The 27,032-nt window shown below is 39.7% G+C and overlaps 2 protein-coding genes across 4 annotated transcripts; both read left to right on the forward strand.

Moving 5' to 3' along the window:
* Nucleotides 1-117: 117 nt before the first annotated feature.
* On the forward strand, nucleotides 118-1,553 carry TACSTD2 (tumor associated calcium signal transducer 2). The gene has a single exon (XM_041421724.1). It carries the CDS (start codon nucleotides 339-341, stop codon nucleotides 1,266-1,268), a length of 930 nt encoding a protein of 309 aa, XP_041277658.1. The 5' UTR covers nucleotides 118-338; the 3' UTR covers nucleotides 1,269-1,553.
* Nucleotides 1,554-9,128: 7,575 nt separating this feature from the next.
* Nucleotides 9,129-26,638, forward strand: OMA1 (OMA1 zinc metallopeptidase). Of its 3 annotated transcripts, none has more exons than XM_041421677.1 (9): nucleotides 9,129-9,266; nucleotides 10,485-11,016; nucleotides 11,398-11,626; nucleotides 12,108-12,281; nucleotides 12,368-12,475; nucleotides 13,679-13,807; nucleotides 17,227-17,301; nucleotides 18,940-19,089; nucleotides 25,211-26,638. In XM_041421677.1, the coding sequence occupies exons 2-9, from the start codon at nucleotides 10,505-10,507 to the stop codon at nucleotides 25,427-25,429; spliced, it is 1,596 nt and encodes a 531-aa protein (XP_041277611.1). In that variant the 5' UTR covers nucleotides 9,129-9,266; nucleotides 10,485-10,504; the 3' UTR covers nucleotides 25,430-26,638. The 3 variants fall into 3 exon arrangements, with proteins under 3 accessions (XP_041277611.1, XP_041277613.1, XP_041277612.1); XM_041421679.1 differs by lacking the exon at nucleotides 9,129-9,266 and adding an exon at nucleotides 10,055-10,177; XM_041421678.1 differs by lacking the exon at nucleotides 9,129-9,266 and adding an exon at nucleotides 10,074-10,220.
* The last annotated feature ends 394 nt before the right edge of the window (nucleotides 26,639-27,032 follow it).

Consider the following 27,032-nt stretch of genomic DNA (forward strand, 5'->3'; position numbering starts at 1 on the left):
TGGCTGCTTGTCTCTAATCCATAACGGAAGCCCATGGCAGGAGCTTGGCTGCTGTCTCTTTCTTCCCTGTTGTTTCCTCATCAAGCAGGAGCGAGGGAGGCAGCTGGAGGCAGGTGCCACTCCCTGAGAAGTAACAGGGAGCTGGGAAGCTGTTGACTGGGATTTGGGAAGGAGATGCCAGTTGTTTTGGAAGAAGAACCTGTTTGGTGGGTCTGATTTGAATCAATAAAGGGAGCAGCACGCCAGTGTGTAGGAATGAGCAGCCTCCACCAGTGGATTAAAGCTTTGGATGCTGCCTGCTGCTGCTCAGGACTTTATCTGTGCTTTTCTCCTGCACTATGGAGCCTCTCTTTGGGGCTGTGCTGGGTTTGATTCTGGCAGTCGCTTCACCAGCCCACGACAGCTGTACTTGTGCCACCAACAAGTGGGCAGTGTGTGCCCAGGACGGCCCAGGGAACTGCACCTGCAGGCTGGCAGGTTCAGATCACCCCGTAGACTGCTCAACCCTGACTTCTAAATGCTTCCTGATGAAGGCAGAAATGATCCCCCTGAAGGAGAAGCGCCTCTGGAGACCTCCCCAGGGGGTGTCAGACAGCGATGGCATTTACAACCCCGACTGCGAGGACAGCGGTGTCTTTAAAGCCAGGCAGTGCAACCAGTCCAGCACCTGCTGGTGTGTGAACTCCGCGGGCGTGCGGAGGACGGAGAAGGGAGGCAGGAGCCTGAGCTGCAGCGAGCTGGTCCGGACACGGTGGATCTACATGGAGCTGACACACAAGAGGAGCTCCAGTGCCTTCGCTGCTGCCGACGTGGCGAAGGCCCTGACCCAGCTGTTTGAGAGCAGGTACAAGCTGCACCCCAAGTACATCGCAGCCATCAAGTACGACCCCCCGCTTATCCAAATCCGCCTGGACCAGAACAAGAAACCCAGGTGGGATGTAGATATAGCTGACGTGGCCTATTACTTTGAAAAAGACGTGAACAATGACTCCGTGTTTCCTTCCGACAGTAAATTCGCTGTCTCAGTCAATGGAGATGCTCTGGCTGTTGAAAAGCTCCGGATTTACTATGTGGATGAAAAGCCCCCCGAGTTCTGCATGAGGCAGCTGGCAGCTGGCATTAGTGCTGTGGTCACCGTGGTGGTCCTCACTGCTGGCATTGGCATCGCCGTGCTGCTCATCCTCAGGTGGCTGCGCACAAGGACATATAAAAAATTTGAGTGTAAAGAAATGAGGGAAATTAAAGCCCCAAGCTTAGAACTGACCTGAGCTGAAAGAAGAATGGCAAATACAGGAAGACAAGGAAAAAAAAAGGCACAAAATACAAAGAACAGACTCGGTGTATGTGATGGATTTGGAATTTTTTCTTTCCTACAGGAATTTGTATAGTGAATGTTCTAAATTATTCTTGCTTAGTAAGAATAAATTTTTGGCATATAAATGAATTTGGGAGTCAGTTACCTAAATATTTTAAATGACTCCTGCTTTGGAGGGTAAGAAAACTGTTACAGCTGTCTATTTAACATAACACAGAAGGCTTTCACTCCTGCTGCAGGCCCGGCTCAGATTGCTTAAATGCTTAAATACTCTGTGGGGTTCTTGGTGTATCTATGTACTGAAATTAAAACACTTGCTTCAGCATATTTGGGCTATATTGCTGCTTTTCTCATGGTAGACTTTTTTAAAATGCAGTTTGTTTTTAGTTCATGGGGGCTTTGAAAAACAAAAGTTTCTGGAACTTTTTTTATCAGCAAATAATTTCATGAATATTACTAAATAACCATATAAGATAATGATAAGATACTCTGTAGGATCAGAGGCTTTTATGGAGTGATTTGTTAGGAAACATCCCAGGTGTTGGGTCGCTTCCAGGTGCAGAGATCCCAAGTTCCTGGGTTTGTATTCAGGCAGCACAGCGAGCTATTCCCACTTGTGCTCTTTAATAAGGGTCTGACACTCCTCGTCAGCAAAGATCCCTTGATCCCCATGCAAGTGTAAGTTAACCTTGGTGTTCTGCCCACATTCCAACTCTGCTAATAGCTTTCTGTCTACCTAAATTCTCTGGGCAATTTTAATGGGAGAAGATATTTTTCAGTGTTGTACAGCTGCACAGAAACACTGCACAATGCTCCGGGACAGGCAGAAAAAGAGCTTTATTCCAGCTGAGCTGTGGGGGTAATTTAAGAGCAGAGTGTAATTACTGAACTTGGAGTTTGGCCAGCTGGACTGCTTTGCTACCTGCTCATCTGTTGCATTCCTGGTTTGGAGAGTCATACGCACTGTGAAGGACATTTTAAAGAAAATAATGCTGGTTGTTGAATGTTGGGATATTGTCAGTTCCACTCTCTGTGCTGCATGTGGATGTCTAAGCCCATCACTCTCCTCTGCTTCCTGCAGCAGCACCCATTCCTCCTGGGCACTGCCACAGGGCCAGCAGCTCTTTTCTTCTCTGAATTAGTTTCAGTGTTGCTCATTTGTAATTCTAGCAACAGTCAGGAGTGTGCTGCTTCCATGGCAAACCACCAAAATGCAGCTCTAGTTCTACTGAATGGAAAGGATACCAGAGAAAAAAAGGGAAGAGGCTTTGATTCTGATTCTGCCTTTGTTTATAGACACTGTTGGTTAATAACACTTGGTTCAACATACACCATTTCCATTTAACCTCACACTTGTTCACTTACCTGCTGGAAAATTCTGGGTACATACTTTGTGGCAGATGCATCACGTTTTCCCAAAATAAGATTTTTATGCAATTGCAGCAGCAGCATTAATACATTCACAGCTTTGGAGCAGGGTCTATAATTCATTGTGTGCCTTACAGCAACACGTCAAAGCTGGTTGTTTGTCAGTCAGGAATACACACTTGTCTGAGAGAAGATGAAGTGAGAATTTGAGATCTAGGCTGGATCTTTCTATGTCATAGGAAAGCTCAGAATTTAGCCTAACTCCACACAATTTTGCAAGTAGCCATTTATAAAACAGACTAAATTAAAAATCTAGAGCTGAGCAGCTCACAGCTGAAGAAATGTAGGATGAGAATAATAATTTTCAAAGTACATGGGTTAACCAATTTCTTGACTTATGCAGAGCAGATCAAAGCCATGTGTTTGAAAGGCTGGTGCTGTCCTTCGATCGGGGATCATGAGATGTACAGTCTTTTCTGGACATCCATAGTGGCTTTCACCAGTCTTTTTAAATCCCTGCATTTTTCTCTTTTCCATCATAGGAAAAAATATTATTTTCAAGGTGAATGATGAGATTTTATATTATAATATAAACATTTAGACATAACATTCAGTAGGAGAGGCAAAAGTCACTAATTGTTGAAAAAAATCCTAACAGGTAAGTGTCAGCATCTTTCCTTGGCTCCTGCTTTTCTTTTTAGTAGCTGAGATTGAGAAGAGAGGCTGTTGTGGTATCATTCAAATTTTTATTATTCATTAAAGAACTGCCCCATGAAAGCCATTAGCTGTGGTTGGCTATTTCTTTACTAGTCCTTCAGCACAGTGGACTGCACACTGGTCAGGGACTGGAAGTGCACTAGGGTTGGTTAATAGGAGGAATAAAGTATTTGCAGTTAAGCAATAAAATGAGATTAATTGAAGCACAGGGCTCAGGGAACCTCTCCTTGAACTAGATCATTCTACTTAAAACTCTACATTCTAATAAAACTGTGTAAAGCTACTGTAGGATGTGGACTTGAATAAACCAAACTGAAGCACAGGGCTCAGAGAACCTCTCCTTGGACTAGATCATTCTACTTGAATAAAACTGTGTAAAGCTACTGTAGGATGTGGACTTGAATAAACCAAACAGACCCATGAACCCTGGTGAGTACTCATTTCTCTCCTGCCACCTCTCACACCAAAACTTTTTTGCATGTGGCAGATCTCATATTTTACTGTAACAGCCCATCACATTCTGCCTGTTTGACTTTCTTACCCCTCCTGATATTCTCACTGAAAAAGAGACAATGAGCCCTTTTCCAGCTTTAAACTTTGCAAAATGAAAATACTTTTTACTATTCAGATTTTGAGGCTGCCAACTCTAAAATTTCTAGCTATCCTTTTCCTGATTACATCACCCTGTTTTAATGGAATGTTTGCTCATTTTATTTAAGTAATTATTCCCTGTGCTCTCTGCAGTGGGTTCTGTGGGTGATAGCAGAGAGTGCCTTTGTGCTGCTGCCTACTTGGGTTATAAAGGGCGGTGTGCTTGCTTTAACAATGCCAGAGCTGGCTGTTGCCTAAATTATGTTCTGCAGCTCCAACTGGCTGTCTTGGAAAGCTCAAATTAAACACATGCAGAGAAAAAAACATCCCCTCCCTGCACTCCAGCTCTGAAGAGGCCAGTGCTGCCCTTTGCACACAGTGCCACTACCCCTGGGCAACTGCACAAAGTGAGCTTTGGCCTTCGCTTTCAACTAAAACTTTTGTACCACTCATGATCTGAGGACAGTGCCAGAAGCAATGGCAGCACTACAGCAAGGAAATGAAAGATAAGGATTAAAACCTTCTTAAACTCTGTTCTCTCTACTCCCCCTGGTAAAATCCATGTCTGCCTATATCTCCAAGTATGTGCCCTGGAATTCTCTGACACGAAAAGCCCGTGTTGGTTTGTAGGTGTTGCACACACCTGTGGTGTTCCACACCTGCATTAAAAACACACACATCACTGTTTGTCAGAGCAGGGAAGCCCTCGGGAAAACCTCCTGGCAGCAGATCCTCCTCTGCACTCACCACTCTGCAGCCTCTAGCTCTTAGCAGTGGCAAAACAGCCAAACCTGCTGGTGTGGAACAGCAAAGAATCCTCTTTTTGTCCCATCTTCCCCCACTTGAGAATAATCTTTTAGGGATGTTTAGACTGGGATTATGACAGATGAGGTTACTGATGAGAATCTTAACGACTGCCATGTAAATACACCGAGGTCCCTCTTGAAACACCTGCACCTCTGGGATGTTATTGACAGCTGGAGACAAGATCCCTTCAATACTTCTTAAAATGTTTAAACCTTGGGGAATCATCCTGGAAAAAACCAAACCAATATTTACTGCTCAAATATCAAACCCACTTTTTCAGTGAACAGTTAAAGTAACAGATTGGCCCTTCCTCCACTTCTCCCTAATTGGGCCAGTTAATGCTATTAAACAGATCTTCCTTGTGCAGGTATAATTATCCTTTCCAAAGCATTTCCACTGATTTGCCTCAGGGTTTTAAATACCGCAATTACCTTTCTTTTTTTTTTTTTTTGTCAATGGTAAAATTAATCTTTAGTCATTACCATTGCTATCAAAGCAGGAAAAATGAGCTTCCAGAATTTTTACTATTATTTTTCAGCAGTTCTAACCAAACCTCTTGTACCAGGCTTCACCTAGTTAAAATTTCATCCATGCCAGGCAGCCTGACAAGATCCACATCTCATTTGCACGATGATCCCTGGTCCCTGAGGGATAACACTCCTAGAGCCCCGCTCCAGCTCCAATCAAGCGCCACAGAAACAATTAGGAAGACTTTGCATTATCTAAATGAAAGACTGAATTATGAAAATGTGCTCTGCTAATTTTCCACTGTGGATTTTACAAATGGGCCCAGCAGTACTGGTGGTATAGGCACCCAGCCTTTTTCAGGTGGTTCTTTTGAGACAAATTTATCTTTTGAGAGAAATTTCTGTCCTTGTAAGGCTTGAATTGAGAAATTTCAGCACTTTTGCTGCTCTGGTTGCACCCAGAAAAGCTGCTTGGAACAATTAGAAGGCAACAAAAAGAGCACTCCTTATTTCCAGCCTCTTCACATGTGTTTTGGAATTAAATTTGGCATTGAATTTTACGACAACTTTTAGATGAACAGTTTTACAGTAAATTTCTGCTTGGTTCAGTAACTTCATTTTCTGGATTTTAAATCCACTTTTTAAAAAGCATCAACAACAGAGATAATATGCAACAATAGTTAATACCTATTAATTTCTTAAAGAGTATCATCTAATTGGTATCTCAGTGGGGAAGGGGAGGGCAAAGGACAGTTAGTACATAACACAACACACTCAGTGGATCAAGGCAGGATATTCTAGTGCACAACATCTGGAAAAAACATTGACATTAATGAAAAGCATTGTCTGATCTTTTAAATGAACATGAACTCCTGATATTTCAACTGGCCAAACAGACTAAATGGAATTAAATCCAATTTGTGACTTGAAGAAGGTGATGGAGTGCATTTTTTCAGCCAGGATTTCAGCCCAGCATTCATGAACAGAAGTAAATTACACTGAAAGTTGAATTACAATACTACCAATTAATAATAAGTTTTTCCTTGGATTGATATAAAACCCAAATATTTTAATATTTTATAGTGAGTTTTTTCATTTGAAGCTGAAGACTGTATATTTTAATTGACAACTTTTTAATTGTGTTAATTGGTCCTTTTTAATTGGTCCAAATTGGTAGCAGAGAGACTTTAGTACCAAATACTGAAGTATCTGCATACCAAGCACAGAAAAATACTTTTTATATTCAGAGTTTAACTACTTTTCATTACTTTTATTGGATTTGGCATTTGCTTGTGTGAGTAATTTCATACATATACAAAACCTCATTTCGTTCAGAACAACTACTTATATAAAGAGATACACAAATACTAATGGACACACCCACACAGGAAAATTGTACCTGTTAAGGTGTTAATTGTTTAATTGGACTTAGGAAATCACTTGTGACCTCTAAATAGGTCTTCTACAGTCTGCAAAATTTTAAATTTGCTTTCTGGTCTTCTTCTGAAACAAGAATTACAGTCTTTTTTTGCAGAGAAGATGAGGCTTGTAAGCAAAAACTCAGCTACAAAACTGTCTTAATCTCCCTCTCTTTACCAGAGAATATTCTATTTTATTTCCTCAAGGAAAAAAAAGAAAAGTTGTATGCACATGTCTTCATTAAAATTCAAGAGAAGCAATAATATAAATTACAAGTTAGAATGTTTTTTCCACTACACATCTATTTAGAGGGAAAAAAACCCCAACACTCTATAACTTTCCAATTGCTCAACTGTTTACCAGATTTTCATCTAGAGATATATTTAGTGCTGGTATTTGATCCTATAATTACCTGTGCTGTATTTGCTGCTTGTCTGCTTTGGAGTTTTAATTGCATGCAATGATGCTTGGGGAAACTTTAGAAGTGCAGAATGTAGAACACAACGTTGAGCCCCGTCCTTCCACACTCAAAACATCCACTGATTTTAAGAAGAATTTAGCCAAGGATATAAGAATAGGTCCTATATCCTCTATGCAGAGTTAAATAATGCATTGGAGAAACAAATAATTACAAAAAGAAATATGCAAAGAAAAAACTCCAAACTAGTGTATTTTCAGTAGACTCAATAAAAAAGGTGAGGTGGAAAAATGATAGAAAAAATGGTAGAAGGCCTGAATGGCTTAGAGAAAACAATAAAAGTAAGCAACTACCAAGTCTAATAAGACCATTAATGAGAGCTTTCATCTCAGTTCTTCATTTCCTGACAGCTGGGACACACACAAGCCTTGGGTTAGACAAAGTGCTTTTCTGCTGCTACAGCTCAGCTGGTTTTGTGACTGGAGCAGACAGTCACAAAAATTAATGCTGTGTTACTGACTGACAGATTTTACTCTTCGTGCTTCTTATGATAATGGTGCCTGGGCAGGTCTTAAAGGAACTGTGTCAGAGGAAATTATAAGATTATCAGTACATAAAGATCCTTCCTTCTTGGCCTGGACTGCAACAACTGGTCACGACGTATTTCCATTGGCAATGACCATCAGTGCTTAGGAACTGTCACAGGAGGGCTCTGGTAATAAAAACCAAAAAAAGGTGGAATAAGGAGTACCTCAACAAACACTAACAATACTCAGCTGTGCTCATACACAGAGGATGTGGCTCTGGAAGGCAAAGATTTGTGTTTCTTTACCTTCCATAACAACAAGGCCTCTGTTTACATTCAAGGCATCAGGGCTTATGTGCAGCCTGGGCTGCCCTGTCATTACCACACATCCCAGCCTCACCCTCCCTCAGCAAATAACTTGTTTTTCGCATCACATCGCTCAAGATGTATTTGTCAGCCAGAGGAGTAGGGCAAGAGCCACACATTAAGTTAGTAGCTTGCTATTTTCTTGGGGAAAACATCACCTCTGCTCCTACCATGGAGATCTGACTGCTCCCTGTCCGGGATTGTCACCAGCCCTTTGGCAGCAGGAGCCACTTCTCATTTCAGGTGCCCAAAAACAGAATTACAGAGTCAATCAGGTTGGAAAGGATCTCTGAAATCGAGTTTAACCTGTGACAGATCCCCACCTTCTCAACCAGCCCAGAGCACTGAGTCCCACATCCAGTCATTCCTTGAACCCCTCCTTGGGCAGCCCATTCCAATGTCTAGTCACTTTTTCCGTGAAGGAATTGATCTTCATGTCCAACCTGAACTTCCTCTGGCACAACTTGAGGACATTTTGCCTTGTCCTGACACTTGTTGCTTGGGAGAAAGACTGACTCCACCTGGCTCCGAAGTGAGAAGGTCCCGACTCAGGGCTGCTCTCAGCCGTGAGGTTGTTGCCCACAAAATGGGATTGTTACCTGGTGCGCAACAAGGCAATAATTACACACTTGAGATACTTTTTATTTCAGAGCTGCACTCCGGTTCTCAGAGTTCACAAATCAAGGACCACCAGGCTTTTCCTGCCATTATTTATAGGCAGGAATTCAGAGTTAGTAACTTTCCAAGCACAGCCCTTTTATTATGATTGATTACTAATTTACATACACGTTACTCTGACGAGTTAGCAATGTATACACAGATATAAATCAACACCTTGATTTGCTACCTCCTTAAGCCTTCTCAGCTCCCGGATGCCCTTGACTAGGGGAAGCTGATTTAGGCTTGAAAGCATACAAAGATGCTACATCAAAGAACACCCTGATTTAAAATAATCTTGACATATTCCACATTTTGCAACCAGGTGACACGAAAACACCGCGGGCAAAGCCAGAGCTACGGCACGCAGGAGAACGGGCTCTGCGCCTGAAGAGGGGCGCCCCTGCTCTCCGCGCTGACACAAAATGGCGGGCGCCGCCTGAGGGGAACAGCGGCGGCGGCGGGAACGGCGGCGGCCCCGCCTGAGGGAAGGGACGCTGGGCCCCGGCGGCCGCTGCAGCGGCGCGGCGCCCGTCCCGCCTCCCGCTCTCCGTCCCGATTCCGTATCGACACCGGCTCCGCGGTCCGGCCCCTCCGCCGCCGCCTCCCGCGGTGGTGAGTAGGGGAGCCCGGTGGAGGAAGTCGTTCCCGGTCCCTGGGACGCGCAGCTGTGAGGCGGCCGGAGCTGTCCCCCGCCTCCCCGCCCGCCATTAGCCGGGCGGAAACCTCAGAATGACTCGTCTCCCTCGTTCCCCGCTCTCGGCTCCTCGCATCAGCCCATGTCACGATAATCGCGGTTGCACCAGAGGGTGGCGGGGCTGGGGGAGAAGCAGAGGCCGGGATCGGAGCCAGAGGGTGAAAGTGACGGCGGCGGGGCCCTTCAGGCGGGAGGGCCTGGGTCAGTTCCGTGCCAAGGCATTTCCATGTCCGTGAGCTAGAGGCTCCCGGCTGGCGCAGACTTGGTTTAGCGGCGTTTTGTTTCTAGGCTAGGAGTAAAGTACGAGCACTGTGCTCACAGATCCTGTGACACAAAATCAAGACCCTGGTTTTCCTCATGTATAGGAATGGCACCGGGGGCGGCAGGAGCCCCGCGCGGAAAGGTGATGACCCACAAGGGACGCCTAAAGTCACTCTGATCTGGTGGTAATAAAAGTGAAAGGAAGAAAAAAAAAAAAATCACACCTTGTTTTATTCTTAGTGATGCAAGAAGAAGAAAAAAAATCACACCTTGTTTTATACTCAGTGATGCAAGATAGTGATATCTTTCACAATCGGAAGCAGATGGATGTTTTACAACTGTAACCGGATACAGTTGTGATTGTGACCTTTTCCTGTGCAGTGCAGATTCCATGTCCGTGAGCTAGAGGCTCCCGGCTGGCGCAGACTTGGTTTAGCGGCGTTTTGTTTCTAGGCTAGGAGTAAAGTACGAGCACTGTGCTCACAGATCCTGTGACACAAAATGAAGACCCTGGTTTTCCTCATGTATAGGAATGGCACCGGGGGCGGCAGGAGCCCCGCGCGGAAAGGTGATGACCCACAAGGGACGCCTGCAGTCACTCTGATCTGGTGGTAATAAAAGTGAAAGGAAGAAAAAAAAAAAAATCACACCTTGTTTTATTCTTAGTGATGCAAGATATCTTTCACAGTCTGAAGCAGATGGATGTTTTACAACTGTAACCGGATACAGTTGTGATTGTGACCTTTTCCTGTGCAGTGCAGATGTTGACAAACTAATACGTAGTATCCGTTCAGGGGAAAATGAAATAATGATGCAGAGTTTCGTGTTTGGCTGGGCTTCTTAATACCAGTCTGCTCTTTTTTTTTTTTTTTCAGGGTAACCAAACAAAGAAGTTATGAATATCATCTGTGGTCTAAAGCTGTCAGGCAGGAACTGTATTTTGTCTCATTTGGCGTCTTTGTGCAAGCAGGGGAAGTGCAGTAATCTCTCTAGGTCTTACACAGGATGGTGCCAAAGTCAGGGTGACAGAAATAGATGCCAAAGGTTGGATTTGAGTGGAAATACTAGAAACTGTTTTTTGCCTGGAAACCCTGACTCCTGTAGAAACTTGAGTGGTAAAGGACTGAGATGTCTTTTGGATGTCCCACATACAAGTGGACAGGAAGTGCACAGGAATGCAAACCATAGTTTGGGAAGGTTTTTCTCCCAGTCTTCTCATTCACTGGAGGAGAAGATCCCATCCCTCCTGATCGGTTCTGTAGGACAACCCCCGTGTCACTTTGCTGCTTGGAACATTCAGATCAACAGGTCTTTTCACACATCACCATCACTTCAGGCTGCACCAGTTCCTCTTTTCTGGATTATTGTGAAGCCAGCTCAGAAATTATTTGCCATCATTCTTGGCAGGTAAAATACTGTGTTACTTTCCTTTCAGTTGCAAGACCCATCATGCAAAGAGTGAGTGTGAGTGTGGGGAGGCATGACAGGTGTGTTTGTAGTGTTGTTTGACTGACAGTTTGCTCAACAAGAGGTGCTTTTTTTCCATTATCAGAGGTGTTAGATGTATTTTTTGCTCTTTTCATTTACATGTGGTACAGGGAGATGAACCAAGACATTAAGGGGCATTCCTTCTTCTCCCGTGGGAGGGAAGAAATGCAGTGGAGTGGAAGCCAATTACAGTATAACCCTAACCCATAAGCTCCTACATGAGATGAGGCTGTAATAGAGAATACAGTAACAAACTCCTTTTCAAATATGTCCTAAGTTAACACTGTTTGTATCTTCCAGGAGCATAAGAAATTGGTGGAGGGCACTTCCTCCTAATAAACGGGAACTCTTCAAAGAAAGTGCAAGAAGAAACAAATGGAAGATCCTGCTGGGTGTTGGCAGCTTGGGAGTTGTATTTATCATGTTTTATTTTACCCACTTGGAGGAGACACCCATCACCGGGCGCGCTCGACTGTTGGTGTTTGGCAAAGAGCATTTTAGGGAGCTGTCACAGATGGAATATGATATGGTAAGATTTTAGACAAGAAATTGAAAATACTCAAAAAATTGTTGCTTTTTTGGTGATGAGATAGTCCTGTTAATGAAATGGGCAAACAAACCTTGTAGTGTCCTTGATGAGTTTTGAACTTCATGCTCAGAACCCTGCAGAGTCCCTTCATCTGTTACCTCCTCCTCTTGTCCCCATCCTTTTTTAGAATTCCCTTTCCAGGAGAAGCACATAATAGTTACAAAGCATATAACATGCATGTAGCAAACCTTCTTAACTATTTCTTGTCCATTGTAATTTTTGTAAATTCTTGTCCTGTAATTTTGAGTCCTGTGATTTCCTGTTGTATGTGGAACTTGATAAGCCATATCCAAATGTATCCATATTCCCGTCTGTCAGAGACACGAGATAAGAACAGAACAAATACAGGATATTTTCAAATTACATGTTTTGTGTACATTTGTCTACCTTAAAAATTAGGACCAATGAATTTTTTTTTCAGTGGATGGAGCAGTTCAGAAGTCAGATGTTACCTGAGACAGATGCACGCTACCAGGTTGTGGAGAGAGTTGTTGGGCACTTGTCTGAAAGCAACAAGGACATCCCCCAAGTCTCAGCTCTGAATTGGGTTATCCATGTGGTGGATGAACCAGGTGTAAATGCTTTTGTGCTTCCAGTAAGTTGTACACCACACAAAAAATAATAATATTGAAACAGCACTTGATATGTCTGCCACTTAATTTTTATTCTCTTTGTTTACAGAATGGTCAAGTGTTTGTTTTTACTGGGTTACTGGATGCAGTTTCTGATATTCATCAGCTGTCATTTATTTTAGGACATGAAATAGCTCATGCTGTGCTGGAACATGCAGTAAGTCTTTAAAGAAAGCTGTCTAATATTCTTAAATTATGAATTCTAATTACTCTAGTTATGATTTTCCCCATCATTACCAACCAAGTTTTCAGTGTGACTCTTATCTAACTAATGCAAAATTGAGCCTGCTACAGTAGATCCTTATTATTTGTGTAGCACTTAATAACTGTCAGAAGACCTGTGGTGATCCCTGTTAACACAGAGGCTGCCAGGGCTTTATTCACAGCTGTACAGGTAGATTACAGCTCATTGTCAAGAGTCATTTAGAACTTGGTCTGCAGATCCCCCTCCTACGGCACAGGCATAAAAAACTGAAGGTGCTCAGCAACTCTGTTACTCCTATAATTGTTAATGCTGCAGAAGTGTATACAACTTTAAAATGTATCTTAAAATACTTGATACTGTTATTATTGGAGCACACTGTTTTGGAATGTCAAATTCTAGAATACCCAGAGCTTGGTTCTTGTATGATTTTGGTTGAGCAACAGTTCACATCGTGGTTTCTTGGGCTGGGTTCAGCCAACCAACACTTTAAACTTCTAAAAATATTTCTGATGATAAAAAAGAACTTATCTTCTTTGTATGGAATCTGTGTCACCCAGCTGGCACAGAGAGAAATATTGCATTTATAAATGCTCTGATCAATTTGTTGCAATGTCAAATAGAGCTCTGGAAAACAAAATAATCTCTTGGATTCTGAGCTTAAAAGAAAGCAGCAGAAAATAAAAGAGAACTACGTTATGTGTACTGTCCCCTTATCCCATTAGTGATCCTGTCTCAGTCATGTGTTATCTCTTCTCAAATTAATGTAAAGAACAGTCTTTGAGGTATTTTTATAGGGTTTTCATTCACACTGAGATGTTTCATGGCCTTTTTAGTGAAGAACTTTTTCTGCTTTTTGCCTCCATCCTACCTCAAGCTTTGAGTCTCTCAGAGAGTCTGATAGGCACAATGTATTTGTTCCAGCTATGTTTATGCAGCCTATATGAATTCTGACCTGAAAATACCTTGTATCCAACTGGATTTTTTGTTGTTTGGTTTTTTTTGGTACAAGCAGGGAATGTTGTGCTTGCCCTCTTCCTGTGGCTCCACAGGAAAAAAATAAATCAGTGACTTTTAAAGTGTTTCCAAATTCTGTTAATGTTTTAAAGAAATGTCAGACGGTGACAGGAATGAAAATGGGACAATTTCTGTTTGCAGGCAGAGAAAGCCAGCCTGGTTCACTTCTTGGATTTTCTCTCACTCATCTTTCTCACTATGATTTGGGCCATCTGCCCTCGTGATAGTTTGGCAGTTGTTGGCCAGTGGATTCAGAGCAAGTTGCAGGAGGTAAGACTGACATTTTCTATTGTCCTTCCTGATTTCCTCGGAATGATAATTTTAATCTTTTGCTAAATTAAACAGTAAGTTTGGGGAGAAAGGCAAGAGGAGAAATATAACAGAAATTAGTGTTTGAGTCTGTTATGGAATGAGATATGTTTTTTATAGATCTGATTCTGCTTTAGTTGATGCTGATTTTCATTTGCCATGTTGAAGAATTTTACGTTTCCCTAAATGACTGGATTTAGTTGCACAGGCTGCAGGAATCTGCTTGCCAATTAAGACAGATGATTGTCTTTTAGAAAGACTTGCCCTTAACTTGCCCTTTGAAGTTGTATATGGTAAAATGTAAGGTTTTTATTTTAAGTAGTTGTTAAATTATTCCTGAATTAAATAAAATACATGGAATTCTTTAAATACATTGTTAGTGGTAAGAATGGTTTCCAAGATAAAAAATTGAGAATCTAAACACCCTTTATATCAACCATGCTGTACTACAAGTTACCAAAACAACCTTTCAGCCAGCAAATATTTCAGCAAAGTAAAATTCAGAGGCTTTCTGATGCCAGTTTTCTTCAGCAGATTAATTTACTCTCTGGACATTTACTGATCCGTATATTTTTTAAAAAGTGTGGGTTTTTTTAAAATAGAAATTTTCTTAGATCATAAAACTGGAATCTGAATTGAAGTGAAAGATCTCTTTGGTTTCTTTGACTTGATGCTTTTCCTGAGATTTCCCCCAGTTCCTCAAAAACATGAAATTAAACATAACCAATCTGTTTTGGTAGTTCTTATGCTAATGGGTGGATGTGTGGATTCTGAACATAAATTATCTCTTAAGAGCTTGGATATTTGCACAAGTAGCTAAGAAACCAATACAATGATGAATTCTAGCCAGCATTTTGAAGAGCTGAATTTGGCAAAAACAAAGTGTGAATGAATCCTGAGGCTGCTCATAATTTAGACAGCAAAATTCAACTCCCTGTCAGCATCTCTTCTCCTCTCCACAGAGAATGGGTATTTTGGCATCATGGGTTGGAGTTGTGCTTTAGGTTGGAAAGGGAATCTGGGCTTAAGCTGTGAGTCCTGTGCAAAGGAAACATCATCCCTGGGATACTGTCCTGGTTTAAAAGGCTGATCAAACTTCAGTAATGTTGAAGTGGTAAATACTTGCAAAGCTTTCATGCCATAGACAAAAGAAGCTGAATAGGAACTTGTTTTTTTTTTAGTCTGTTTCCCTCATTCAGTATTTGCCTGTTGTGCTTACGTGAAAGTGAATCCTCCACATTTTCTCAGGATGTTTCTCTTTCTCTTCTTCCATAACTGTATTTTGCTTTTTAAAGCTTTAGCATCCCATTCTGTGAAAGGGTTATTTGAGCCATGCTGTGGTACTTGCTTCTGTTTCAATATTTGTTTTTCTCTTATGTCCTTAGAGGCTTGACTTTTTGACCTGGTGACTTGTGTATTTTTTATTGTTGACTCTAAGTGTTTCCTAGTGATTCTGTGTAGGCCTTTGGGCATGTGAGCTCCAGTTCTGCCTTTCCCCCTAAGACAATGGATTTTCTTTCCTTAATAAATTGTTAACTTTTCTTATTACATTTATTTGGGGTTGTTCCTTAAACACGTATTTCTGGACTGAGGCATATTGGCTTTGTTATAGAGCAGCAGTTATTTTATATGGGAACTAAAGCCTAGGAATTATTCTTGGAATAACACCAAGGATGACTCTGGGTTTTACTCATGCCCCACACACCAGTATGTACAGATGCAGTGCTTCATATTCCTTTCTTGTCCGTGTCACACCATAAGACTTGTATTTGATGTGAAAACTGGTGATTTTGGGCAGTCAACATCCCTGGGACTCCCTTTTCTTCAACACACACAGGCAGCTCTGATAATTGATTTGAAAAATCAAATTTGTCTTCTTTTTTATGTCCAGTTTCTGACAAGGATTTTAGATCAGAGTTTGACGTTCTAATTTTTCACTCTAGCACGTTCACAAAAGATTTTTTAAACAATTCCATTTTTCAGTAGCTGATGAATACCACTGTATGTTAGATACCCCAGGACTCTTTTGTAGCTTACAAATTTCATTTCTGTGTCTAAAAAATGTTTAATAATTAATCAAATATTTTATCTGGCTAACTAAGAAATGGTGCTTCAGGAACATATGACAGACTAGCCACAGGCTTCTTTTCTGTTTAGTGAATATATGTACACCAACAGACCTGGAGCACTTTTCAAGGCAATAAAAACATGTATTCTACTTCAAGGAATTACTTTATCATCAGAGGATTTTAAAAATATGTTTATAATTGCAGTGTTTAAGATCTGTATGGAAAATAAGAATTTAGAAAGTGACTTCATCTCTGCTTACTTCTAAACCAGTATGTTTCACTTTTAAAGTCAGCTTTGGTTGGCTTCTATTTTTGACTTAGGAAAGAAAAACTATCAGTACTACTTGGGAAAGGAGCAAAAAGTTACAGTTACCTTTATGCACTCAAGGGACTGGACCACTTCTGTGCTCTTCATTTCAAACTGGTTTGTGGTTAATAGTTTTGGTTTTGGTGTTTTTCCCCCTGAAACTTCTAAAGAGGACAAATTTCTCTAGCCAGATAAAGAGCTGATAAAACCTTTTTGAGCTGCTAAACCTTTCTCTCTTCTCTAACCTTGCACATTTGCCATTGTTCAGTTCACATTTCCTAATGGATGACTAAACCAGGATGTTGTGACAGGTTCCTTATCTCTGCAGGAGCAGGCTGTTTAAACAAGTCCTGATTTGCATTTACTATAACATGTCAGACTAGGGTAAGGCTGCCCAAATCTACATGAATTACATTTGAAAATACCACCACTGCCTCCTAGGGTGTGTTAATGCTCTAGAAAAATGGGAGAGGAGTTTGGTCAGCTTTATGTCCTCTAGTTTGATTTCTCAAGGGCAATTTGCAGCTTGTGTGGGGGATAGTCATGGCAAAGGAGTGACTTCTGCATGCAAATATTTATGGCTACATTCTTTATTGTGGGCAGTTTGCCATGTGAAATAGATGATCCCATGCTTAAAGTTTAGGGAACCATTGGAATTTTTTACATACAGTTGCTGCAAGAAAAATCTTGAGGTCAATAAAAGAGTGAAGTGAAAAAATTCTGGTGAAAAGTTGGTATTTAGCTTTCACTTGCTGCAAAATGAGATTGCTGATAGTGCCCATGAAAATATAACTAATGTGAATTAATTTCAACTGAATACAGGATCAATGAGTTACACATAATGGAATTAGAGATTACATTGAGAAAATTAATACTGATCACATGCAATGTGAGCATGATAGATAAACCCCACTTCTTATGAGAAGGTTGAAAGACAGCTACAAGGCTCTATATTTGTACACATTCCAGACCCAGGAACAAAACTTTGATGTGTTTCTTTGCAGTTCATGTTTGATAGACCCTACAGCAGAACCCTGGAGGCTGAAGCTGATAAAGTGGGACTTCAGTTTGCAGCAAAGGTAACTACAACTGATGGGTTTAATTAGCAATAAAAATAAAATTAGCAAAAAAATAAGTACCAGACATTTTTCAATTTCTGTTACAATCAGAGGGAGTTTCCTTCTTCATATGAAGGTAAACTGTAAGTTTTTGAAGATATGTTTTATGAAGTGGTGGGAAATAAAAGAGTTTTTAGGGAAAGACAAAGTCATTGTGGCTAATTGTATGTAATAACATTGAAGTTGGTAAAGTTGTGCATTACCTGCACAGTCTCCTTTCCGTGTAGTTTTTTGCTATTGGAGGAAAACTCCATGTATTTGTAAAGAGGAGAACTCTAAATAGGGATCTTGTATAAGTAGGATTTAATTATGTGTAGAGATTTAAAGATTTAAGTGAAATACAGCCATAACAACAACACAGCTTTGCTGCAGTAAGACAATAATTTGGTCAGAAACTACTCAGCATTTTTTCATAGTTTATTTTTTCAATTACTTTTTTTTCCCCTATGGAATTTAATTCTATATTAAGGAAATTGAACCAACTCTTTGATTTGTGGCTGAGTGCAATAGACTTATGTGTGAGATACTAGTGAGAGCAGCACCATCTAGTGTTAATATTTCATTAGCAAAATTTCCTTTTAATAATTATTAATGTTTCTTTAAGGAAGGGTTTTTAAAATTAACTTTGATTCTGGGATTAACACTGCATTTGTAATTTGAAGTTGTATAAGGGAATAATACAATCCATTAAAAAAATGTAATTGCTGTGTTTGTGCTCACTCCTTTCTAATACTGGAAAAGTAGGGCCATACCAGAAAGAAATTAGAGAAGTGACATATGAGCATTTCTCTGGATGTGTAGATGATCTTTTTATAATAATAATTTAAATAAATAAATTCATAGGATAAAACACCACATCTGTTCCTGGGTGAGGGAATGGGAAGAAGCAATTTTCTTATCTTCTCACTACTTGTCCCTTTTTTTTCTTAGCAAATAAAGGTCAGTGTAAGAAATCTTGTTTATTTTTCTTCTCTACTTAAATGTAAGAATAGAGAAGTCTGTGGTGATACACAAAAGCAATTCTAAAAGTTACTGTTCTATGACTTTCTATGGTTAAATATATACTTCTTGAAGAGGGTCAGGAATTCTACAGAATTCCTGTTTTATTGTGTCATGGATTCCACAGATCACCCATGAAAGGCCATGTAATCAATTACAGAAACCATTTCCAGTTTCTTTTTAGGTATATTTAAGCATGATTTATTATCATCTTGTATTTTGACTCTCAACTTCTTCCTGTAACTTTGCCTAAATCAGTGGAGATGATTAATTTGTTCTAGTAAATATAACTTGAATTTGCAGCTGAGCTTTTTTTTAAAGAACAGTGTATGCCAGAAATTGTAAACCTTTCCTTCCTCCTCAATTTTCTTAATTCAGGTGTAAGTTTTTTAAGGCACAGGTGTTAAAAGGACTAGATCCAGTGTCTGCATGTGTTTTTTACTACTTTTAGATATTTTGGGACAGCTTTTTCCTGTTAGGTATAAGGGCCATCCAAACAGTACTTAAATTTTAAGATGTGTTTTGTAATTCAATATCAATTAGACTGTGTATTTTTACTTTAAACATCCAGTGGTGTTTCCATTTCCCTTCCGTTCTCAGGCTTGTGTGGATGTCAGAGCCAGCAGCGTCTTTTGGCAGCAGATGGAATTGGCAGAAACCATCCAGGGGCAGCCCAAGCTGCCAGAGTGGCTCTCCACACACCCTTCCCATGAGAACAGGGCTGAGCACTTGGACCGCCTCATCCCAGAGGTGAGCAGGGCTCAGGAGGTGTCTTTTCCTCCTAGGGATCTTGCCAGTTGTAGTTTGATATTAATTGATTAATTAGCTGCTTTGGTATTGATTCACAATTTACTCTGATAGCACCATGCTTACCTTTCTCTTTATCCTTACAGAAATTCTCCATTGCAAAGCTTTCATCCTCAAAGGTTTTATTAAATGAGGAAAAAGTAAGATAAGCACAGATAAAATGATATTATATTCCAAGTGTAATTATATTCCAAGTGGTTTGTGGCTTTTTTTCTGATTTCTGATCAAGGTGTAAAATTTTTTCTTTTGAATGGCCTTTTGATAGAGATGTAACAGTGCCAGAGGTCTCATCCCCTCTTTCTATTTTTTTCCCATTTTGGAAAGGCAGTTTTTAAGTTGGATCCCTAAATTGTCTTGACTTCTCTTGCTTTTGTAGCAAATAAAAAAATAAAATACAGTGTTAAAGCACCCCACTGCGACACTGTTTTTTAGCAAACTAAACTGTGTTTGGAAATACTCTTTTTTATAACAAACTAGTCTTCTCTTTTCTTTTTTTATTAAACTCTGTCACTTTAAGTCATTTTCAGTACCAAACTGTAAAGACACTTGAAGATTTATTGGCAGAGGGAGCACTAAAATGTTGAGGTGTTTGCTGACTTCAAAGGAGAAAAGAAAGAGTTTCATGAATCCTTTGATGAGAATGAATACAGTAAATATTCTAAATGATGGCATAAATCAAAGTCAGCATTAGGGATAGGAGGCTGGAGAGTGGCTAGACTGGATATTTCAAATTAATATACACAAAGTCTGTACTTTGCAAAAGCAGGCTGGGAGAATGTTTTTGATGGATTTTCTAACACATTTGAGCAGCTGAATAGAAAATTATTTTTGTTGAGGAGCCTCAGTTTTAGCTAGATTGAACATGATCGTTTATTTTCATAGAGTTGTTGACTGGCTTATAAAGAAGTAATGAAATAAATTACTTCTTATGTTCTACCCCAGGCCTGAGCATATAGGTTAAATAACTGAGCAACTGTGTAGAACTGTTATTTCTGTCTCATCTCTTGTAGTTTAACAGGTGGAGCAGCCCTCATCTTTTACTGCTATTCTCACTTCCAAGAGCAGGGAAGGCTGGGAAGATCTTCCAAAAGATAATTGAGGGGAGATATTTTTGTTTGCCTCTTCCCTTAACATTCTTTAGAGTAGGAAGAGAAAACAGGGGCTGAAGGTTTCCTGTTTTTAGCAAGTTCACAAGATAAGTGAGGTTACCACTACAAAACTGGAATAAAGATGAAACAAAATGTGTAGATGAGGCTTCTTGTCTGAAGCATTGACTCCCCTTCTTGTGGGAGCTGCTGCCTTCAGGCTGGATTTCAGGCATGGAAAAGGAATCCCAGCCTTTTATTGCTGCTCAATATCAGCCCCTTTTTGTTTTGTTGTTGACATACTTCGAGATTTTTAGAACAGGATGTTTACCATATTAATTGCCATTAGATGTTCAGAGCCCAGCAGAGAAGCCAGATGATTAAAAAAGGTTTTTTTATCTCTGGTATCTCTCTGAGAAGAAACTGGTACTTCTTAAGGCTCAGTGCCAGATCCATCATGAGTATTACTGGGTTTCATGTGCTGCTGGTTTTGGAGCTGAAATGGTTTTCAGGGCACTATATCTCTTATTAGACCAGCTGCTATTGCTGGGACAAGATTTTGGACTTCTCTAATCTACAGACTTTTAAGCAGGTTCACAACAAGATGCAATCATATCAAGTGAGAATTTTTCGTCAGGTAATGAAATGTCACATCTGAATGAGGTGACTGAACAGTCTCAGGAAGTGTAAATTAAAGGGGAACTATCACAGGGATCCCTTTCAAGTCATTAAAAGACTGAGAGCAAATCAAATGAGTGTTAAAGATGTTAAAGATGTTACATCTGGTTTTCTGAGCAAGCTGGAAGCTACAGCCACACTGAGGAATCAGTAAACAAGAGAGCTATAAGCAGTTAAAAAGTGGTGCTGTCCTGGAAATGAAATAAAACAAATAAAAAAGATTTGCTGTATTTTGAAAGTATTTTCCTCTCATACAGGGAGGTGTTAGGATAGTAAACGAGGAAAACAGAGTATAGTGTTAAATAGGAAATTGAAATCTCTTAGAATTCCTGCATGAAGGCTGCAGAGATGTGTTTTACTTTCAGAAAAAGAAATCAGATAATAACTTTTTATAAGGATGAGAGGATGGTCATTGTTCTGGAGACAGAGAGACTGTGGGAATGTAGTGCCAGAGAGAAGCTACAGAATCTTCTAGTTGATCTCAATGTTTTATTTTCATGTTCTCTGACTTGGGGCAGTGTCTGTTTCCACGTGTGCTGTTCAAATGCAGCACTGTACCTCAGTGGAAGCCTCAGCTAAACTGAATAAAGCAGAAGGTTATCTACTGAGCCTTGCCTGTGATACAAAAATTCATCTTGATGTGACATTTGCTTTTTTAGCATCATTTTTTGGCTCAGATTCCATTTCTGATTCACTGTAAGTCCTGTTTCCACTGTCTTGTGGAAATGCCACAAGGTCATTTAGACACTAATAATAAGTTGAGAGATATCAATTGCACTGCTTGTCTTGTTTGCTAGGTCAGTTAACTTGTCAAAAAAAGTTAATTCATTTACTTTGGCAACACCTGTTTTTTTTTTTTTTTCAAATCCACATTGGCTGTTTATAATTTTTATTAATTTTTGTGTAGTTAATACTTTTTCCTCTGCTGCCTTTTGATATGGAAGGTACATTTATTTTCCTTCCTTTTCAAAGGTGGGTTGGTATATTTGCCCTTTGCTTATGATGTGAACATTATTTCAGATAATTCTAGTACTAGACTATGTCAATTAAACCCTATCAACATAGAAACAAGAATAAAAACCACTGACCTGCATTTCTATTTTCCCTAAAAAGTTATTAAATATTTTGTCACAATTTTTCTTTCCTCTGCCAACATCAGTGGAAGGTTGGAAGTATTAGCATTATATATAAGCTGCTTTTCTTCTCTATCCAGTAAAGTCTATCAATTCCTTTAATCATCTTTTTACTGCTATTTCATTAAGACTGTAAGGGCTTGAGACCAGCAGGTAGTCTGGTGTCTGTGACAGTGTGAAGGATTAATATTGGGAGCTAAAAATTACTTATTTCTCTCTTTGTCTCTGCTGGTAGCTTTACATGAAGGTGATAGGATGAGAGGGACCTGCCTAATTCTTCTGCCTTTCCTGCTGCCAAACATTGCAGGAGGTGACTGTGATTGCATTAATAAGAAAAACTGCTTCACCTTTGTAACTGACAGGCAAGAGTTTGGATGTTTTATTTGGCATCTCCTCAACCATTAAGCAGGCAGGTGGCTGCCCTCACTGGAATGTGTGGTTCCAACTGTCCTGAGCAAGGAGGTGACAAGTTAACTTGGCTTTTCTTTGCTTATCTGGAGTTTTTCAGTGGCATGTGAGGGGATGATGTTGAATAGCTGCCTTCTACTCCCTTGCACGGCTTTATGTCTAGCAAGAACTCAGACATCCACAGGGTAAAAATGTTCACCTGAAGTACTGGTTTTTATCTTTGCTGTTTTCACTTCAGGTGAGTGAAACCATGGAAATAGGTCAGGCACTGTTTAGCCAGGAAAACCCAGAGATACGAAATTGCTAAATTAGTTTAAAAGAGGATTATGTTGCCTTTTGCAGCATACAGCCTAAATCTTTATATTCCCATTTGCCTTGAATAACACTGCTTGACATTAATGCAGTCTTGCAGCAGCTTATGTTCTAGCAGAGAACAAGAGAAAACTCTTGGTTTATCATAAATGTCAGTTTAGAATGGATTGGTCACTGAAGCAGAAGAGTGTTCAGCAGTACAGTTATATTTGGTGACTACGTGGATGATCATGCTGTAGAAAAACAAGCTGTGAAAGCTTTAGCCATATTTTTAAAAACTTAGACAGGAACAATATTTGCATGCCTAATCCACACTTGTATATCCAGTCATTTGAATTTTACATTTCAGCAAGAAACAACTGGAGAAACTCTTGCTACATTTTTGGAATGTGTCTTTTTCCAAAACCATTTGTTAATTTTAAATTCTCTTTGTTTCTAGCCATTTACAGCAAACTCTATCAGTTCACTGTAGTAAAGTTAGAGGAGAAATATGTTTTGGAACCTCCTTATAAAAAATGAGTTAAGAAGCTCTGCTCTTCTATTTTAAAATCTGCTGTAGTAAGATGTTTCCAGTGCCTCCTGTGGAAGAATATCAAAGTGTTTCAAAATGGTGGGTAAATGCTTATGCAGAGCTGTACTGGAATATTTGATTTGATATTTCAGACAAAGCTAGTGGATATAAAGAAGATTAAAAATTTCTGTCCACAATGCAATGCTAGGACTGGTATGAAAACTGTGTTTTTAATTCCTCCTCATGAATCCATCTAGAACAAATTAATCAGCATGTGTTTTCTGCTGACATTCCCAAATACTGGCCAGGAGGCACCTGGCTACCACTCAGGACACCTCTGGCCATTGCTTTTCAGGAATCCATGATTGTGACATGAAGTGGAATAAAATGCACATTTCAACTGGTTTCCCTATGAAAGGGTTAAAAACAGAGCTGGATGTAAATCTGCCCATGGTTTATGTTGTTAACTGAGGCCAGGACAATATTGAACAAATGTGACCATCCCACAGTGACCATTGATTAATGGTAACCATCAGACTTGTTGTGGTCTTGGTGTTTCATTTTGCAGATCTTGAAAAAGTAGTTCTCAGTAGTGATGTAGAACCCTCTAAAGTTCTACATGTAATATTTTGCTATATAATACATAGGATCTACTTTTCTTAATTAGTTTAAATGAGTTCTAGGAGGATCCATAGATCCCAGCAGTTTTGTGTACAGCTGCTTACAAAGCACTTCGTCAGTTGTGTGCCAAACACAGGAGCTGCCAGTTTGGGATGGTCTCATTAAGGTACGTTCAGTTTTGTGACAATGAACACAACTTAAGCATCCTTTAAAACAGCTGACTTTGAACAGGTTGATATCAATTTGTCCACAGAGCCTTTGAGATGTGACATTCATCCACTGCCATTCCTTTCTCAGATTGCCAACCAGACAGGATGATCTGGGGGGAATGTGCTTGTGCTAATGAATTTTGGTTCTCTGGGAGATTCTCTGGCTCCTTTGTGCCCTTACTTTCTTACTTGTAAAACGCAAGCAATGGCACTTACTCAGTGAGCAGGACTAACTTCAAGTTTGGTCACTTACTGCTGATCTTTTTATCCAGAGAAATTGTTACATTCTATAGACATTATTTTCTTGTGACGTTATTTTCTTGTAATAATTGGAAACTTGGAATACTCCAAATGCTTCTTGGAGATGAGATCACTTGTGTAACAGGAGTTTATACTGATGAACCATCTGGATCTCTGTGCCAAACAGTTAAAAGTCCATTATGTTACTGGAGATTTTCCCTCGTTTTTGAGTCAGACATCTATGTATAGTTACTTCAATAATAGAACATATCTGAGGAAGTAAATTATTCAGAGCCCTTTTTTCCTTGATGCAGTCATTTTCATTTGCATTTGAATGTAAATATAAATATAAAAATATGAAGCTGAGTGCAGTATGTGGGCTGTGGCTGTGGGCTATGGGCTGGATATACCCCCATTTAATTAAGTGGATTTCCTGCTGGGATTTTTTTCTCTCTGAGGCATTTTAGAATATGGATTGATTCAACATTTTTCTTCAAAGTAGCCTGAAAGGGCTACAAAAAGTTTAGTTTATATGTGAATGTAAATTAAAAGGTACTGATATGGACAAGTATCACAGAAAGCATTGGAGAACTTCCTGTTTAATTATGTTGTACCTTTTAGAGTACCCATCCTTGAAGATCACGGTGTGAGAAAATAATTTCACTCTTCATTTTTAACATTGTTTTACCATATTGCTCCATTTTGTCACAGGAATTCTTGGTTTCTGTTGAGAAGTTGTTCAGTAACAATTCAGGCTCTTTATTACACTAACCAATCTGCAAATGCAGACCTGACTGGAAAGCCAAAGTCACTGACTGAAACCTTTCTTGTTTTTCCTATTTGATTTGTTTTCCTATGTGTTCACAGGCTCTTAAAATAAGAGAGAGCTGCAATTGCCCATCTCTTTCTGGACCAGATCCTCGCCTTATTTTCAGACTTAACATGCAACATCTCCTGGAATCATCTAAGGGTCGAGGACCCCCAAATTCTACAAAGCAAGATCCCTCAAAACCAAAACTGGACTTACCTCACACTCAAAAAGTAGAAGATATGCCAGTGACTTTTGCAGTTAAACCCACGAACTGATGATATTAATTTTCACTTTTTGTGGAACTGGTGGTCCCTGAAGGTCTATCTTATAACTCAAAAATGTCTTTGAACCATGAAGAAGATGTAGGCACTCAGATTCTCCATTTCTTTTATGTGATCTCTCACTCAAAGCAATAAGGAACCATGCCCACACAAGAAGAGCTGCGTGTTGGAGCAGAAAGTTTCTTATTCATTAAGAGTTACTAAAATAAATCACTTCTCAGGGGAAAGATAATCTCATACAATCCAGTCACACAGTGTAATTTTCAGCTTTATCAGGCTCACCTTGATCAGAGGACAGATGAGCCAGAAGTGTCCCTAAAGCAGAGGGAAAAGTACAATTTTCATCGCTTAAGTTGTCTGGTTTATCTTGCCATAATTTGGGTTAGATCTACTCAGCTTCATTTGAGAAATAATGAGAAGAGCTTACTGCCTGCTCCACATACAGGGTGTTTAAAAATATTAAGCTGAGAAGCTATAATAGCTATGGGCTAGATACACCCTCACTTAATTAGGTGGATTTACTGCTGGGATTTTGCTTCTTTCTGAGGCATTTTAGAATGTGGATTGATTCAACGTTTTTCTTCAAAGTAACCTGAAAGGGTTGCACCAAGTTCAGTTTAAAAAAAGTCTTAAAATAATTTTCAGGGGAGTCTTCTTTCTGGAGGAAGCGCTGAAAGAATCATGGTAGCACCAAATGCTTTACAAAGCACCAATGCTTTACTCTTGTCTTTTTTAAATGATATGGGTGCCTCATCAGAGGGCAGTTTTGCTGCCACAACATTCGATTTGGATATATCCATTTGGATAGAAATGATTGCTGATGTGGAGTGTATTACATAGGAGACAAATACAAGGTTTCTTGCCTGCACAGCTTTTGCAGATGACTTTATCATGAAAGGTGACTTCTCATCAGGAAACTGGCATCTAAAGCTGAGCATCCCTCCTTCCCTTCCTCCTTCCCCTTGAAGCCACACTTTTCATACCCTGGAGACAAATATGGACAATGTAGGTAAAGCTCTGCCTTTCAGGATGGGTGACCCACTGTACCCAGCATGTTAATCTCTGTTTGCACATGTTTGAATTGTCCTTGCTTTGCAGTTGATGGAAATACTGAAATGTTGATCTTGCAGGAAGATGTAGAAAGAGGTGGAAGTGAATTAAAATAAAAAAGGGAAATCCTGTTCCTTCATCTGTTGAGATGTATTTGCTGTTGTGCTTTTTGTTATTAATTTGATCAAAACAAAAATCTTTTTCATAAAGTAGTGTCTTCCTTGAAGAAAACATCCAGAATATTTTACAGGTTATCCTATTTTGAGACATTCTTTTTTTTTTTATATGGAGAAGAGTAGACTTAATCATATTTCTTCAATTAAATCAGAATGTAAACTTTTAAGAAGGAAAAAATAACTATTCAGTGCTGTCAGTGACTTTAGTTGGAAAAACAGATTGTGAAACAAGTAATGCTTTCAATGACTTCAGTCAATGAATCTGGTCCTTTGAGAAACACCAGCAAGTCCCTTGTCTCTATTCAGAGGTAAGTTGATGTCTGTGTAATGCTGATGATTCTAGGTCTGATTATATAGGTCTACATTGGCTG

Source organism: Onychostruthus taczanowskii, unplaced genomic scaffold, assembly GCF_017590055.1.
Source record: "Onychostruthus taczanowskii isolate IOZ18803 unplaced genomic scaffold, ASM1759005v1 scaffold7, whole genome shotgun sequence".
NCBI classification, from domain to species: domain Eukaryota; kingdom Metazoa; phylum Chordata; class Aves; order Passeriformes; family Passeridae; genus Onychostruthus; species Onychostruthus taczanowskii.

What these genes read in the sequence shown, in the direction of transcription:
- TACSTD2 (XM_041421724.1), top strand. Translation starts at nt 339, where the DNA reads ATGGAGCCTCTCTTTGGGGCTGTGCTGGGTTTGATTCTGGCAGTCGCT.
- OMA1 (XM_041421677.1), top strand. Translation starts at nt 10,505, where the DNA reads ATGAATATCATCTGTGGTCTAAAGCTGTCAGGCAGGAACTGTATTTTG. An exon ending in ATGCTGTGCTGGAACATGCA is followed by an intron (nt 12,476 to 13,678) that starts GTAAGTCTTTAA and finishes TTCTGTTTGCAG; the next exon opens with GCAGAGAAAGCCAGCCTGGT. An exon ending in TGGACCGCCTCATCCCAGAG is followed by an intron (nt 19,090 to 25,210) that starts GTGAGCAGGGCT and finishes ATGTGTTCACAG; the next exon opens with GCTCTTAAAATAAGAGAGAG.